Source organism: Esox lucius, chromosome 15, assembly GCF_011004845.1.
Source record: "Esox lucius isolate fEsoLuc1 chromosome 15, fEsoLuc1.pri, whole genome shotgun sequence".
Classification (NCBI taxonomy): Eukaryota; Metazoa; Chordata; class Actinopteri; order Esociformes; family Esocidae; genus Esox; species Esox lucius.
In genome coordinates, this window is record NC_047583.1 from 17,432,529 (window position 1) to 17,450,536 (window position 18,008).

The 18,008-nt window shown below is 39.6% G+C and overlaps 1 protein-coding gene across 11 annotated transcripts in view; it reads right to left on the minus strand.

Annotated features, from left to right (window-relative positions):
• The window catches only part of kiaa1109 (KIAA1109 ortholog), a 78,526-nt gene that overhangs the window by 16,833 nt on the left and 43,685 nt on the right, over positions 1-18,008 (minus strand). For 4 of the 11 annotated variants that reach the window (XM_034297553.1, XM_034297554.1, XM_034297556.1 and 1 more), the window contains 15 exons: positions 15,340-15,528; positions 14,495-14,625; positions 14,274-14,397; positions 14,033-14,145; positions 13,490-13,580; positions 11,228-11,281; positions 9,798-10,069; positions 8,804-9,019; positions 8,314-8,494; positions 4,015-4,204; positions 3,448-3,609; positions 3,153-3,292; positions 1,505-1,697; positions 830-1,033; positions 160-336 (listed from right to left, as the gene is read on the minus strand). In XM_034297553.1, coding sequence (XP_034153444.1) covers positions 160-336; positions 830-1,033; positions 1,505-1,697; positions 3,153-3,292; positions 3,448-3,609; positions 4,015-4,204; positions 8,314-8,494; positions 8,804-9,019; positions 9,798-10,069; positions 11,228-11,281; positions 13,490-13,580; positions 14,033-14,145; positions 14,274-14,397; positions 14,495-14,625; positions 15,340-15,528 — 2,437 coding nt within the window. The remainder of the gene's footprint in view (positions 1-159; positions 337-829; positions 1,034-1,504; positions 1,698-3,152; positions 3,293-3,447; positions 3,610-4,014; positions 4,205-8,313; positions 8,495-8,803; positions 9,020-9,797; positions 10,070-11,227; positions 11,282-13,489; positions 13,581-14,032; positions 14,146-14,273; positions 14,398-14,494; positions 14,626-15,339; positions 15,529-18,008) is intronic. The other 7 variants (XM_034297560.1, XM_034297558.1, XM_034297557.1 and 4 more) reach the window with 6 other exon arrangements.

Below are 18,008 nucleotides of genomic sequence, written 5' to 3' on the forward strand. Positions count from 1 at the left end.
GGGAGATGGTTCTTGAAATGTGGCACCGGTGGCTGTTTTCTTGCAATAAAAATTCAGAACATGCCAAAGGACGTGTGACAACCATGAAAATTTGGAGGTATAGCTATGGGAGACTCGATGTCTAAACATTATCTCATGTTACAAGAGCGGATGAGTCACCTGAGATATTGATAAGGGTGGTATCCATCTTGCCCCCCTTGCCAGGTACAAAGCTCTCGATGAAGGTGGGTCCTCCAGTGCGTCTCATTCTGGACAGGCTGACCTTGACAAATTCCAGGTTAATGCTGAGGGAATCCTTCCTCCCAGTCACAGAAGACGGCTCCTCATCCACTGTACCTTCAAGGAAATAACAGTTGTGAGACAAGACTTTTTTTTACAATTCTAAACACTAAACTGATGGAAGACGGCACTTCACAATGTAAAAGTTATGATGTTGACCGAAACGCCATGAAAAAAAGTATTAAAAGAAAAAAAACAGTAAAAGAAAATAAGCTAAAGAAGACAACTATAGATGAAAATTTTTGAAGCCAGAGTGAATGAGTGTCTGTCCTAAATCAGCTATGTCAATTTATGATTTTTTTCATATGAAGGGACAACCCAAATTAGTGGAATGTGTTTGTGCCAGTTTTACACAGCAAGGCTATCTTTGCAAGATTGTTCTACATTCTGATGTATTACCTTCAAAACAGAAGCAAATGGTTGAAGTGAAAATAGCACTGAATATGTAAAATTATATCACTGAAATTTAAGACATAATCGAAAAGTATCAATATTATTTTGCACTGAATCGGGCTTTACGGATAAGAAACCTTCCATTGTACTTCCATACCTAGCGGTCCTGGGCCTGGGGGCAGTCCTGTTACGGCAGACTTTTGTTTCCCGGCTCCATAGGGGTGGAATACGTAGAGAGAGAAATCTGACATGCAGGCAGTGAAGCTGAGCCCTGAGGAGTTGCTTGGAGGGACAGTGAGATCTGATTGGCTGCTGCTGTGACGGGTACGGCCTAGAGGGCTACCTAGAGATGGAGAGGGGCCTGGAAATTTGATTAAAGAGGTATTATTATGGAACAGAGGGATTTTGAAAACAAAACCGACCCACTCACATACACTGAACTGAATAAGCATTAACCACCTCAGACTTTCAATATTTTGAGGCACTACAAAATGGAATATTAATCAATTTGTTAGGTTTTTCTGATTGACCTACACAAAACATTTATGTCTAGAATGGAAAAAAAACACACAAAAAATGGCCTTTGTTAGCATTCGCTACAGCCTGTCAATGCCTGTAAAAAAAAAAGCTGTATCCAAAACAGACATTTTATAAACCCAAAACCCATTGATTTTGATTGAAAATAATGACTACAGAAATGTAGGCTATGCCAAATGGGGAAGATCAGCTGGCCTTCTTCAACCAGTAATGCATGCACATCGATGCCTGACAGATGGTATGTTGTTAAATGAAACATTTCTCTTGGTTGCTATTCCTATGTCATTTTCTATACCTCCTTTGCCAGGGGGTGGTTTCAGAATATGTTGGGGTGTGGAGGAAGGTGGGTGCGGGCCGTCCGTAGGTTGTGTACCGGACGGGATCTCTAGTTCACCACGATTAGAGGAGAATACGAGGTCTAGAGACGGCAGTTTCAGCATACACTCCACTCTGGACATGGGCAAGCAGCTGAAGCGTATCTGAGAGGGCTAGAGACATAGGGGTCAAATTTGATTAGAATTAGAAAACTTCATTAGGAAACAGTCATTTAAAACCTGCATATATTCTACAATAGAGAATGGATATTGGATATTTATACATTGGATATTGACTGAATTATAGCACAAAATATTGAACTGTTAGACAATTTTGGTAGGAATTTAGGGGATTAAAATAGTCCAAGTGCGGCTTTCTTCTGTGCCCCACCAAACCACACCGCAGGACATTAGAGCTGAGATGGGAAATTATTCAAATATTCAACCAAAACCTTAAATAAAAAAATTGAATTTAAGTGAACGTGTTACACAATGTGTTAATTTAATTAATGGAAAACAAATACAACCTCAATGCCCTGCCTGTGAAAAAGTTCTCAATAGCAGCAATGACTGCAACCAAATGCTACTGTTTAACAGTTAGTTGACGATCATCATCTCACACCGCTGGGGAGAAACACTTTCACACACAGCTATTTTTTGTGCATGACTCAGTAATGAACAGCTCTCTATACAGAGCCTATGAAAAGTCAAGTCTGCCCTTTTCTCCTTTTTTTTTTACCCCACTTATCTACACACCATACTCCATGCCATTAAATAGATTTTTTTTATTATTATGAATTTAAATTATATTCTAATTAGATATTTCTCCACTCCCCTATAACCAATAATCTTCATGATCTCGCATGACATTAATTGGGTCCCACTTACGATCAATGTATTATTACATTATCTTTTTGATGGTAAAAACCATGAACACTAATGTTAGCAGAGCTAAGAGAGGCTTGCAAATCCCTGGATTTTGTTCTAAGGTTCTTTGTGACTTTCTGGATGATTTTATACATTACTCTTGAGATATTTTGGTAAGATGGCAACGCCTGGGAAGATTCACTGCTGTCCCAAACTCACTCAATTTGGACAATATGGATGTGACTGGTTTGGTGTTAGAAATGGCTTTGTAACCTGATCCAGCCAGATATGCATCAACAACTGTTTTCTGGAGGAGTTCTGTTTTTGATTTTATCATTGCATTATGTGGCTGACAACTTAAAGTTAATGTCAAGGGTTACAGATATATATTGGGCAAGGCTGATACAAATCAGGCCTAATTGCTTAACAATGAATTATTGGGTTGAATTAAACAGGGGGGCAATGGCTTTTACAATTGTAACTAGGGGGTAATAACTTTGGTGTTGTTTTTTCTCACAGACTCACTACATATTTCTACAACCCACGATAACATCTGACCAAATTCAATGTGAAACATTTGCTGTAGCTTAGATGGTCAAATAAAGAAAAAATCCTTATTTGCAGTTATTCCCTAATGAATGACAAAAGAAGCCATCACATTTCTTAGAAGGCTAAAATGGAAAGTTTCTCATGAGCACGGCTACTGTACAATGAACCGAGCTATGGGAGCCACATTAAGGCAGTGAGATGGATATTGATTACCTGAACTCTGACATAAACCACAACATCAACAGGAAAGGAGGAATAAGCCGAGGTGGAGGAGGACACCAGGGAGGTGGTGGACTCTTCAAGGGGTTCCACTGGATCAAACTGTCCTATGTCTTCCTCCTGGGAATTCAGAGCTGACACATGGACACACAAAAGGGGTTTGGTATGCTTCACGCAATGATATGCTTTACACAATGGTACGCTGTTGTTCACTTTTGCATTAACATTCTAACCATTTCTGTATCCCACAGGCAAACATTACTTTTTACATTGGAATGGCCATACGTACCATTATAGTTCCTTTCCACTGGGGTTATAGGAATGGTCTCCAAAGCTTTCTCCAAAAAGTCCAGGAGACAAGGACTAATAACCATCTCTTCTGGGAGGGTCTGGAGGGCCACCCATGCGTACAGCTTGGCTGTCTTCACCCCACCACTGCCCTTGCCTTTTGCTGCAAGGTAAACATGATCCAAGTTTGATAGTAACAAAGCTAGAATTTGACATCTAGTAAAATTAAGGCAGTCCCTGATTTGCCATTTTGCAAATACCCTATCAGGAACACCCTAGCCCCTAAACACTGACAGAATTGGACATGAATTGGACAGACCAGAGAGGAATGGAAAGGTGTAACAGTATGGCCAACAAGTCACCCATGCTAATATGAGGGAAATGTGGACAACTACCCATGTCACCACCCAGAAATCCCTCTCAGGCTAAGGGTCATATCACTGATTTTCTCATAGCGTAAGGACATTGTTTTCCACATGAGAAACAGACCTCCACCCCTCAATCCCTAAATTAATTGTACAGCACAGAAGGCGAAAGGCATGCAGGTAATGATGAGAGCTCTCAGTACCTGATGGTATAGGTGGGGGTGTAGGAGGAAGGAGCGAGTTAGTCTTGCTTTGGGCAGCATTGGAAGGGTTTTGAGGGCCGCTATCTTTCATACCATACAGCTTTGACTCTTTGGATAGGGTTCGAGGAAGGGAGGATCCTCGCGAGGCATTAGGTGACTCAGTCTTCATGGTCTTGGAGTTGTAGTGCAACTAGGTTGGACAAAAAAATGTATTAGGATAATTGTTCTGTTTTCAGATAACTGGATGGTCAGTGGTAATACAAATATATTGCTGCTGAAAAATCTAATCTTGACATATGCACATGGTAGAGGTAAAAGTAAAAGCTAGTAGTTTAGTTAACAGCCACAGAAGTCAGATTTTTGCCAGCACTGAACCAACATTTTTATTTTTTCAAAAAGAGAGAATTGCAATAACCTGTGCCAGTTTTTGTGGAAAGATTTAGGTGAGCTTGAGTAATTGTCATTTTAATTGCATGGCAGTAACTCAATGCAGTTACTACAGTGGGGCAAAAAAGTATTTAGTCAGCCACCAATTGTGCAAGTTCACCCACTTAAAAAGATGAGTGAGGCCTGTAATTTTCATCATATGTACACTTCAACTATGAGAGACAAAATGAGAAAAACAAATCCAGAAAATGACATTGTAGGATGTTTAATGAATTTATTGGTAAATTATGGTGGAAAATAAGTATTTTGTCAATAACAAAAGTTAATCTCAATACTTTGTTATATACCCTTTGTTGGCAATGACAGAGGTCAAACGTTTTCTGTAAGTCTTCACAAGGTTTTCACACACTGTTGCTGGTATTTTGGCCCATTCCTCCATGCAGATCTCCTCTAGAGCAGGGATGTTTTGAGACTTTCAACTCCCTCTAAACATTTTCTATGAGGTTGAGATCTGATGATTGGCTAGGCCACTCCAGGACCTTGAAATGGTTCTTACGAAGCCACTCCTTCGTTGCCCGGGCGTTGTGTTTGGGATCATTTTCATGCTGAAAGACCCAGCCAGGTTTCATCTTCAATGCCCTTGCTGATGGAAGGAGGTTTTCGCTCAAAATCTCATGATACATGGCCCCATTCATTCTTTCCTTTACACGGATCAGTCGTCCTGGTCCCTTTGCAGAAAAACAGCCCCAAAGCATGATGTTTCCACCCCAATGCTTCACAGTAGATATGGTGTTCTTTGGATGCAACTCAGTATTCTTTCTCCTCCAAATACGACGAGTTGAGTTTTTCTATTTTGGTTTCATCTGACCATATGACATTCTCCCAATCCTCTTCTGGACCATCCAAATGCTCTCTAGCAAACCTCAGACGGGCCTGGACATGTACTGGCTTAAGCAGGGAGGCATGTCTGGCACTGCAGGATTTGAGTCCCTGGCGGCGTAGTGTGTTACTGATGGTAGCCTTTGTTACTTTGGTCCCAGCTCTCTGCAGGTCATTCACTAGGTCCACCCGTGTGGTTCTGGGATTTTTGCTCACCGTTCTTGTGATCATTTTGACCCCACGGGGTGAGATCTTGCGTGGAGCCCCGGATCGAGGGAGATTATCAGTGGTCTTGTATGTCTTTCAGATTCAGTCTTCCCAGCCTGGTGCAGGTCTACAATTTTGTTTCTGGTGTCCTTTGACAGCTCTTTGGTCTTGGCCATAATGGACTTTTGGAGTGTGACTGTTTGAGGTTGTGGACAGGTGTCTTTTATACTGATAACAAGTTCAAACAGGTGCCATTAATACAGGTAACAAATGGAGGACAGAGGTGCCTCTTAAAGAAGAAGTTACAGGTCTGTGAGAGCCAGAAATCTTGCTTGTTTGTAGGTGACCAAATACTTATTTTACAGAGGAATTTACCAATGAATTCATTTAAAAAAAAAAAAAAAAATCCTCATTTTGTCTCTCATAGTTGAAGTGTACCTATTATGAAAATTACAGGCCTCTCTCATCTTTTTAAGTGGGAGAACTTGCACAATTTGTGGCTGACTAAATACTTTTTTGCCCCACTGTATATAAACTACATTCAAAGGTGTGTTTGTTCTCTAAATTAAACGGTACTTCTAGTTCAATTCATGGTACTTGTAGTAAGTCACAAGGACAACTGAATTCTGACAAAGCCTTTTGTATCATACATTATTTATTTAAGTAATCAGATACTAATGCCAGATCGGATAACTACATATTCAATTAACTGTGGCCAACCCTAGAATCAGAAAAATAAAACTGATGAAGGGTAACAGTTTTAACTATTTAAAGGTGCCATATTGCATTGTAATATAAGAAAATGTACATAATATATTTATTGTAGTGATAGTATAATAATACATTTATCTCCTAAGTCAGGGCTGCCCAACCATGTTCCTGGAGATCTAATGTCCTGTATGTTTTCTCTTCAACTCCATTTGTGACTAACCCGGTTAAGCTTTTCATCCAGCAAATTATTAGAATCAGGTGTGCTAAATAGGAGTTGGAGAGAAAACCTACAGGACAGTAGATCTCCAGGAACAGGGTTGGGCAGCCATGTCTCAGTGTATCACAACATTTATTCACCAAAATGATTTTGGGTGCAAACAGAAGTGCATCTTAAAATGCTTTTTCTACTGGTCATCAGAAGGTGCACCGACTTATTTTGTCACATTAAAAAGCAGCATATTTCCTCTCACTAGAAATCTTATTATCTCTTAAGCCCACAGACAAACAATGTCAAACAGGTCAAGCAAAATCCCCCACTAATTACATGGTTAAAATTCTACACAGCTTCATTAATTTCAGTTCAAGTGACAAAACAAGCACTGAATGCTGTATATAATCACTGTGCCATATAAATCACTAATTTCTAAATGATCAAAATCCATATATTTTTTGCAGTTTATGTAAGCCGGTGAGCCAACAGTAAAGGTGAAACTTGCTAGTAAAGGCGCTACAAAGGGAAGTGTTGGATTTAATGCAAAGAGGTGCTGATAATTCAGCTTACTTCCAAAATATGGGAGTAAATTAGGGATATATACTTTAATGTATCCCATTGATTCGCCATGGTTTAAACTCATTATTAAAGGAGCACTTGACCTGAGGTGGTGTGTATCAAATCTGAGATATTTCTAGGGCAGTGTGTTTTGTTTAATACATATTTGGCCAGAAAAAGGGAGACATTTTTTGCACATCAAAAACCCCCACCCTATTACGTCACAGTGTGAATTGAGGGATTCGTTTTTGGAAAGGATCTTACTTGGTGATATAAAACCATGCATGTTTGAACCAGAGTAGCTTACTGATTTGAAAGAAAGAGGTAGCTGGATAGATTTTACTGCCTGGTAAAACATGTTCCATATGGACTGAACATATTTACTATCACCTTTTGACCAAAACAGTTTACCTAGGACCAAACTGACAAATTAATATGTTAATTCCATTCATCTATGCCTTGCTTCTTGCTAAACTAACATTGGCAGTGGACATTTATGTTAACAACTGAATTTTTTGGTCTGTAGCAGGCATTCTACTGTAAAATATAAAGCCTTCTTTTAAATATGGACAACTAGTTACCATTGTTATATTGCCAATTGAGTTGAAACTGTGTCTGTGGGAATTCATTACTGAGATCTGTTGTTATCAATCTAGTGTAAATTGCCTTCTGTCTTTAAACATGGTTTCTTAGCTGATATTTGAGCAACAAATTGTGATGTAGAACAGACAGATATATTGGAAAAATTAGATTCTACTGGTAGACCTGCGTTAATGTTCATGTTTTTGCCAAGTTATCGCAAAGGTATATAATTCCTGTGTCAAGAGGAAATTATAATTGGAAACAATTTCTACTGGTAAAAGTGTGTTATGGTTATTGCTTGTTTACATGCTATATAAGCATGAAGAAAGCAAACTTGCCTAATGAGAGATCTGTTGTAGTTACCGGCGCCAAACCAAAAATAAGGCAAGAGCACTTTTCAGTTTGTGCTTGTAATTACAACAGCGAGGCACAGAACACCACATACCTATAGGCACAGAACACCACATACACCACAATATCTATTGTTTTACAAAGTGATTACTATATTCTCCAATCACCATTTTGTTAGGGAGGTGGTATCTGCATTCGCTATGAATTCTGGAATGTGGTATTTTATTAACAAACAAAATTCAAATTCGCTCATTCTATACTGTGTTCAGGAGATCCGGCAATTTATATGCTACAAACATATCATTGCTACTAATAGGAATTAACACATCAAGTTGTTGTGCTATGGTGAAATGTCCCTTAAATGCCACGACATGAACTGGACAAAATAAAGCAAGGTGCGTTCTTCAACTGACCTTGACATCTACTCCTGGAATGTAAAAGACAGTGGTCTCCAGGTCACTGGATTTTGTCTGCAGAGATGAAGGCACCTTCTTCCCTGCCAGTAAGTGGGTGGTGGAGGAATACGTGGGCTGTAGCTTTTTCTTCTTAGGAGGAGACTCCTGGTCCAGACTCCTTGAGCTGCGGTCACAACTCCTACAGTACAAGCGGATAAGGAACCTTGTATACATAGCTTACTTAAAATAAAGAAACAATTCCTTTACGGCCTGCAGGTATAGCGCTTTATAACTTGTCTAGTTTGGGTAACCCAGCGATTATGAACAGTGTTCTCCAACAAGTGGACACTTTCTTTCCGCATAGTATCCTTACATAATTACACTGGAAACACTGTCACCCAAAGGTTTTTAGTTTTTTAGTCACAACACAGCATTCTAGCAGCAGCAGGCAAATCTCTCTATCTTATTATGGCTAGTGCAGCGCCAACATTTTCAGGTTGTAATGTACCTTCTCGAAGAGACATCCTCGTGATCTGGCTGCTGGGTGGTGGGGTGCAGCACACACTTGCCACTGTCAATCTCCACGCGCACATCCAGCTCAAAGTCAATGTTCCTCTCGGTGACCGAGCTCATGAGGCTGCGGTTGGTGGGCGTGCTGGGCCAGCGCTCACTGAACAACTGGCTAACGGCAGCGAAACCAGATGGCTTCCTGTGTGGTGGTTGGCTAAGATGAGAAAACAAACATGGATTGTGTTTAGTAGCCAGGAGGCAAGTCATGCTTACCTGTTTAATTCATTTTATGCTGCGTGTGGCAAGTGCTATTAATCCAGCTCCCCAAGCTCCCAATTTGAACCATTTGTGTCTGAAGCTACCTATCCATTTGGTCCTGAAAACTTATCAAGTCCACATATAGTACACTGTACAGCATTAACTATTATATAGCCTTCTGCTGGCTATCAGATAGTCAAGTTCCCAGTTTCAGCTGCTTCCACATGTCAACACCTTAGTAGATACTGTGTAAAATTAAAAAACTTGAGACTTAAACAGCAAAGCTGCTGTTATTAAAACATGTTTATCCTTCCCAGATGTCTGAATTTCCAATTGTATCTACACCCTTTTCATCCCAACAACCTTGATCCGTGCCAAACCATTCCAGTGTTTTTGTGACGACACTCACTCCCGTACCATCGTAAGTAAGCTTGGCAGTCATCTGAGTTAAGTTAAGATTTTACAAACCAAACAACAAAAACTAAAAAATTCCCTTTCCGTCTCCCCAGGGACTGTATTGCATATTTGTCTGGTATCCCTTTTTGTCTGGTGTTGTGAACGAAAAAGCTGAGGGATGGAGATACGCAACCTCTTCGCAAAACACCCCCTTAGTAGTTTTACTCAGTTTACTTGGATTCTTCCTGCAACTAGTAGTAGATTTATTATGTCCAAGAAAACAACTCAAGCAACAAACACAGATAAGAGAACGGTAGAGAGGGAAGGGGAGAACTCACACAGGCCTCCTGAAGAAACTGGGTGGCCTCTCACGTTCAAACTCTTCCTCCTTGTCAGAGTCCTCAGAGGAAGAGGAGGAGAGCTCGTCACGCCGCATATCGTCGTGCTGGAAGGGAATGCCAGGTGAGAAGACGGCGGGGGTAGCAGGGGCACTGAACACTGAGTTGGGCCCCTCACTAACGGATGGGAAATGATGATGGTGATGAAGATGAGGGTGGAGTGGCTCATCAATGGTGATGGACAACAGGTCCATTTCTGTTTCCTCTGGAAACTTCAGCAAAGAATATATGGGAAGGGTTGAGAGGGGGACAGTTAGACCTTCAATAAGAAATTGTCAAAAAATGTTAAGCACTTTACACTCCGTATCCTGTTTTAAAGAAATATATGTTCCATTCAGAATGAATATCTAAACTTAGTCCCTAAACATTTCATTACTTAAACATTTTTCCAGATGGGAAAGAAAGTATATTCCTAATCTAACCCTAGTACGCACACAACTCGTCATGCAGTGCTCTGGGAGAAGACAGAGGAGAGTGATCCAGAGATAGAAAGATGAAGACACCTGGTCAGAAAAAAGCCAAAGGACAACATCTTGTTTCAAGACAGTGGGCGAAGCTGATAAACAACCAAAAAAGAGGAAAATGGAAGACCTCACAAAGAACACTGTAGTCATAAACCACCACCAATTAAGAGCATTTTGGAAAAGAAATGCACCTAAAAATAATAAAATATACACAGAATTCAGAGTTTAACAAACCTATGATTTTAGATTTTTTTGGCTTAGAGGTTCCAACTATACAACCCAAGGGTTTTAAATCCTGGCTCATAGGACTGGCCATGCATAACGGCTTTAGTGATGAACAGATATGCTTGAAAGATGATTTGGAGCGACATGAAATTTCATAACAGGATGGGTAAATCAATCGAAATCGAAATGTAATCTTAACCATTTAGTAAAGCATACAATTCAGCATTCTACTACACACTGCAATTGCATATTTTACATAAAAACAGTCTATTCATATCCACACATAACAATATGGCCAATGAAACAGCTGTCGCCATGTGGTGAATACAATTTCCTTGGAAACACAATCAGTGGCAACAACTGGTAAAAGCCCAGAGTGATTATGAGCACATTACCTAGAACACCATACTTTTATTTTAGAGTAAAATAATATTAGTAATTGGAAATGCACAATAATAAGAGCTTGAATGCACTTGACAAGCACATCTATTAGCAAGCATGAAATCAACACATTTGAGAATCAAAAATGTATTGATACAACTAGCATTACTAACCTTCTCACCATCCTGTTTTGAATTTCCATGTTATCAAACAAACCAGTTTATGCAGATTTTAGTAGAAAGTAGAAATCTTTTTCTTAGAATTTCATTTGTTTGGTCTCATTATTTTTTTTGCAAATACCTTGAAGACCTCTCCTTGACTGACCGGTCGGTTTGCAGAGTCCTCATTATTAATCTTCATTTGAACAGAAAGGGAACAATGGAAACCAACCAAAAAATAAAGACATGGACACATGTTCACAGGGGTGGGCAATAGACGTCCTCAACCTGCTTTTACAAGTGAGCCAAGAAAAACAAATATACAACTGGCTTTGAAAGTGTCTTTGGAAAGTATTCAAACCACATAACTTTCTCCACAATTTGTTGTGTTATGGACCTATTACACAATGCCATTACGCTACTTTAAGACGCTAGATCATTTTGTTGTGTAAACCTGCAGATAGCTTGAGACAACACCAGAACTCAAAGTACTGCTAATATTAGTTGGTAACTCATACACATGACAAAATAGACAGAAATAAAAGGTGACTGTCTGTACTTTTACGTCATATGCATCTTTAAATCGTATTGTCGTATACCCCGAGTATACAGCAAAAATAGCAATATTGACTTGACTGACCCAATACTAATGGAAGGTACTGTATAATTGATTATCATTATGTTTTGGCCATCAATCTGCACACAATACCACATAATGCAAAAAAAATTGCCAATTTCATTGAAAATGAAAATGTTAAATATCTCATGTATAAAACCCTTTGTTTTTTTTCATGCATTCAAACCCTTTGGCAAGATTCAGCACAATGAGCCTCAAATGTATCCTGTGTCCACTGATTACCTTTGAAATGTCTCTAAATCTTGAACTGTGGCAAATTCAACAAGTCGGACATGATTAACAAAGGTAAACACCTATCTATAAGGACCCACACTTTACAGGGCATGTAAGAGCAAAAACTAAATTTCTGAGAGAAAATTTTCCAGACACAGATACGTGGAAGAAAAATTGCTAAAGCATTTCAAGTTGCTAGAAGGACAGTGCGCTCCATCATTGTGAAATGAAAAGCTGGGAACCACTAAGCCTCTTAGAGCTATCCCTCTGGCCAAACTATGGAACTGGGCAAGTTTCTCTGAAGAGAACTTGCCAGAAAGACAATCATCTCTGCAGCACTCCATCAATAACACCTTTACCAAAGAGTAACTAGACAGAATCCACTTCAGCGTAAAAGGCACATGACATGCCATCTGAAAGTCTTGAAAATTTGTTTGAGAGGTTCTGTTTTGTTTTGTGTTATTTTTGCCGTTGTCCGTGAATGTAGCCTGTTCTATTTGGTTTTTGTCCTTTGTTCTTGAATGCAGCTTGTCCCTCTGTCATTGTTGTTTTCACTTGTGTCTTTTTAGCTCCCTATTTAGCCTGCCCAGATCTGTTCAGCCCTTGTTGAGTCATTGGATGTGTTTTGTGTATGCATTCCAGCCTGCCTGCCTTATCTTCCTGCCATTTTGTAGTTTTTTCGCCTGCCCTAGTTTTGTCATTAAATCCATCATTGTCCGTTAATTCGTCGCCTGGCGTCCTGCTTTACCTAAATCGTGACAGTGTTCTGGTGAGACTAAAATCAAACTATTAGGCCTGAATGTCAAGCGCTGCATCAGGCTTAAACAAGGTACTGTTCTTGATTTGGCTAATATTGAGGGAAGAATGAACTGAGCAAAACTTAGAGCTATGTTATCAATAAAGCCCATAACACATCAAATCTGGAGAAAATAGAGAGGTCAGAAAAATGTCCCAATGCACTGCATCCACCCATCTCCACAATGTTTGGACAGAAATATCCATGTCAAAATGCCTCTCATAATGAAATAAAATGTCAGGACATGAAGGGTGTGAGATTCAGTAGAGATACACAGCTGTACTTCACTTTAGCCGCTGTACAACTGTCATATCTAAGGTTGCAGCCTAATTACACCCCTGGACTTAACTGTGAGCAGAATTTGAAATTTGGATCTCGCAATTACCCACCTCAGAGCAACAAAGTGACTTTGCTGGAGTGCCATTCAGGGACACTTGTAGCATTTTCTTAATTTCTTCATTAAATAATTAATTACTCAAATATAATTAAAATTATTATTTGGAAATAAATGTGATACATTTACTGTATTAATGTTAATATTATTATTTTCATGTCATTAGCATTTAAGTCTGTTCAACATGTCAATTATCTAAATTGGGCAACGTTTCTTTTTTTCTTGCTGTCCCAATTTCAAAATAAAATAAAATGTTAAGTTTATGTTAAACATTAAATGTATTCAAAATGTTTCCATTAGATACCTTTTATGCATTTAAATATTAATTGTTTTTATTGTAATCTATCGATTTTCTATATATTACCGTGTCCTGGATGTTGAAAGTAACTCTTGGTCCAGGGGAGGATGCGTCCACTCTGACGTCCGGTAAGTCATCTACATCTCCTATTCTGGAACTGAGAGGTAAATAGGAAAAGCAATCCAACCTATTAGAACTTCACTTCATTTAGTTCAAGTCTGTTAGGTTCCAGCTTCAGACAAGTAATTAACTTACAGTACATGGTTCTAGGCAAAATCTGTCCACTGGTGGCACTAGAGCTACTTACCATTACCATTAATGGAACTAGCCGAATTTAGACACACTGCTTTTTGTAATGACCAGATATTTTAGTCTCTATCCTTCTGTAAATACATAGTCTAAGACTACTTCCATTCACTCAAACTAAATGTTTTTGGTTTTATAGTTACTCCAAATCAGGGAGAGCAATATGATCTATATAAGGACAGTGAACTAAATGACAATTAAAAACGAGTGCTCAGGTGTATGCCTATCCTACGTTCTATTTCTGGTCAATGGTTTGGTACTACCTAGTAAGTGTTTTGGTTTTTCTTTCAAACCCTACAGTACCTTTGGCGTTCCATTCTTTTAAGTGGAGGCCTGCCGGCAGCTGTAGAAATGCTTTTGGAGCGGTTATAGCTGGGTTTGTATCCTAGACCCCACTTGTCCTTTAGTGATGCAGCCTGGTAGAGAAGCAATTAAAACAAGTGATCAGGCATTATAAATGCTGCAGTCCTCTCCATTCAGATGAATGGGAGTTGTCATTATAGAATTAGACACCTGCAGCCCTGGGAAATAACGAAAGTCTCACCCTCATGCTCGAGCGGCGTAATTTCTTGCGGACGTCTCTCCTGATGTCGTTGACAGCTACAGACTCCAATTGCTGGTAGCGCTGGATCTCCTGGTTGATTGTGCCCTCACTTGCTCCCAGTTTCCTATGAAAAGAGGGTGTACATTACATGAACTGGAGATCAATGATCCAACTGTAGCAATTGATCCTCAATCTTGGTGTTTGACAAAAGTAATTCTTACTTGAGGTCATCAATGACTTTAGCCTGCTCGTTCAATTCTCTGATGTCCACCAGTCTTTTGTTAAACTTCCCCCTCCTGGGATCCAGGATCTGGTTGCCCACGGCCGTCTGCCGCCTAAGGTCTAAAGTCTCCTGTGGAGTACAGAGGACAAATTACATCACGTCTTGAAATTCAAAATTCACCACAATCAAAATGTATATTTTGATTAGGCCTATGCCAAAACATAAGATACTATACCAAGCATGAATTATTACACCATAGTTAAACAGCTCACCATATTCTCTACATGTACTCACCCCAAATATTATGCCACACACACACCCCAATAGCAGAATTGAAGACCCCACCACCATAATGATACTTGAGACTTTTGGAACAGATTGGAGAACCAGTTTTTAGATGATTGATACGACAATGTTGCTAAATTGCTAAGTGACACTATTATGTTTTCTGTTTGTTTCACAAACAACCCTTCTAGGATTATGGTCAATGCTCTTAAAATCTTGTTTCCCCGGTGCCTATAGAGCAGTTTAAGACCACAGTGATTAAGCTTTTCATTATTTTGCATTATTGCTCATTCAATGACACCTTCAAAGTATGGATGCATACTATGCTGATATTTGTGGTTAACTGTATATTTTTGAACAGAATGTTAGAAATATTATTTAGTATGACAGATACACAGTATGTAGCCCCATACATTTCATGGTGTCACTTAGCAACTTAAAAAACCTTTGCAGTTTGAAACATGTAGAATGGAGCCTAAATGTCACCCGTAACATGATTATAGGGGCCAGAAGATAGGAGACTAGAGTCGGGCATTATGGAATGACTACAGTACATACACATCCCCAGGACAGGGGTCTGGGAGACCTGGCCCTGTTCCCTCTGGACTGGGAAGGGGCATAGTCGTTTAGGTAGTCGCCTGGTACTGAGACACTCTGGACGCTGGGGCTTTTCAGGCCTAGGATGCTGTTTACTAGCCGCTTCCTGAATGTGAGCCTGGGGCTACTGCACTCTCCCTCTGGGCTCCCCTGGAGGCAATGGGATGCCAAAAGCAAGTCAAATGGGACTACTTCTATAGATAATAGTGCATTCACAGTGGTTAGAATGGATTGATATGAAGTCTTGACATACCAACAGAGGATTTTGAAAACTGTGTGTCTGGGCATCACAATTGAGCAAACACAATCAGCAATGCAAATGTTTCACTCTTGCACGACTTACACCTTTTACACAGTTGGCCTAAATGGATAGGGAAAAATTTTTTCTTACAGAAGAAAAATGAAATACATACGCAATTAAAAGGGAACAGTCTGGAGACAGCAAAAAGGCAAGAACAACAGTCGACCTGACAAAATTCAATTTAGGGCTGCGACAACTAATTGACAATGTCGAAAATGAAAAATAGTTGGCAGAACATTTTACTATTGATCCGTTGTGTTTATGTCGGATTAAAAAAAAAAGACTGGAAAGTAACGGCGGATGCTGTGTCTACGCCAGTGGAAAGAAGAACTGTCAACTATACAGTGCTTTTTCAAGCTCACCTAGAGAAACTAGAACAATTACACTTGTAGATTTTGGGAACACTGCCCTGCATCCACACCATCACAAGTACTGTTGTTTTTTAAGCAAACCAAAAACAGTACCTTATGAAAGTATTCAGACCCCTTCACTTATTCCCAAAAAAATTCTCATTCATCCACCCAAAATACCCCATTATGACATCACAAAAACATGTGGGAGCTAAAATAGAGATGTCTCTTTCTAAATGTCCAATTGCTGTGGCACATATTTATTCTGGCATACCGTTTACACCACCCGTGCTGCCCACACCTAACTTCAAGCTTGTTTCATTACTAATAACGAGCTAAGTTAGAAAATACACATTTGTCTTGTAGGATTTAACAAGACCATTGAGAGAAGCAGACTGTAAATTTGGTGCATATAGATTTAAGTCTTGACTGCATTCAGTGGCACGCCACAAACATGTGCTCCATCGGAAATGTCCTATGCCAGTGGTGGTCAGGGCTTATTGTTACATATAGCAATCAAAAAGTTATCAAGTATCTGAACAAAACAATGTTCAAATTGTGAGGCAGTGTTATGTGGATCTCAACGTGGAACTTGTCAATAATTGCAAAATGTTACTGTTCTGAACATTTTTGAATGGCCCTCCCATTGAATCAACATCAACAGTGTTTATGTTCACATTCATGAGTCACAAAAGTCATTTTGGGGAAAAAATGGAACGAAATTGCCCAGCCACCTCAAGAGAGCAAAATAAAAGAACAAATTAAACAGAAACTCAGTTATTGTATGATGTATACTACCAGTAGTTTTTCCGGTTTTTATAAAAATGAAAGCATTTCAAGTCCAGTGAATTACCTGATATGGTAGAAAGGTAAGTGGTAAACTGCCAGAGGCTACAAAAAAAAAGTTCAGGTCACCAATTTTTTTTCTTCTACATTTTCAGGGAACAAGTAATGGGTTAAAAACGTATTGCTGTTCTGCGGTAATGGATTTAGGACTTTTGAAGCCCACAATGCCTACAGCTGTCCCAACTTTTTTTGATGACAAACCTCTGTCTGTACAAAATCTGTGTTGGAAAACACTGTTACAACACCCTTTCAAGTATTATTTAGAAAGAACTGCACGGCAGGAAGTAGCGTATTGCAATCATAATGGCGAGAAAAAGGCAATTAACAAAGGAAGACAGACAGAGCATTATAACAATTAAGTGTAGGACTTTCCTTTAGAGAACTTGCAAAGAAAGTCAAGGTGACAGTGAGTACAGTTTCCGACAACATCAAACGGCTCTTGGAAACTGGAGGAAACACTGACAGGAAGAGGTCTAGCAGACCTGAAGCCAAAACAGAATCAGAAGTTTCTGAGAGTCAACAGCTTGCGTAATAGGCATCTCACAGCACAACAGCTTCAAGCCCAGCTTAACATTGGTCGAATAAAGCAGGTCTCAGTTCCAACAGTAAACAGAAGACTTCGAGATGCAAGTTTGACAGGTCGAGTGGCAGTAAGAAAGCCATTGTTTAAGATTTCAAAATAAGAAATAGGCTTGCCTGGGCCATGAAGCACAGGCAGTGCTTTGAAATCTTCGGTTCATCATGCAGGGTTTTTGTACGCCACTGAGTAGGCAAAAGGATGGTTCCTCAGTGTGTGACACCAACATTTGCAGGATCCAGAGTCAGTGACTTGCACAGAGTGAGTGGCACCCTGAACCAAAACAGCTACCACAACATTCTGCAGCGCCATGCAATACCCCCTGGGGTACGTCTATTTGGTCAGGGATTCATCCTATAGCAAGATAAAGACCCAAAATATACCCCCAGGCTGTAAGAACTGCCATAGAATAAAATAAGAATCAAATCAAAGATTGGCCAGCACAGTCTCCTGACTTAAACCCTATCTAGTTGGTTTGGAATTAACTGGGCGGAAAGGTGAAAGCAAAGCAACCTACAAGTGCAACACATTTGTGGGAACTTCTGCAATAGTGACA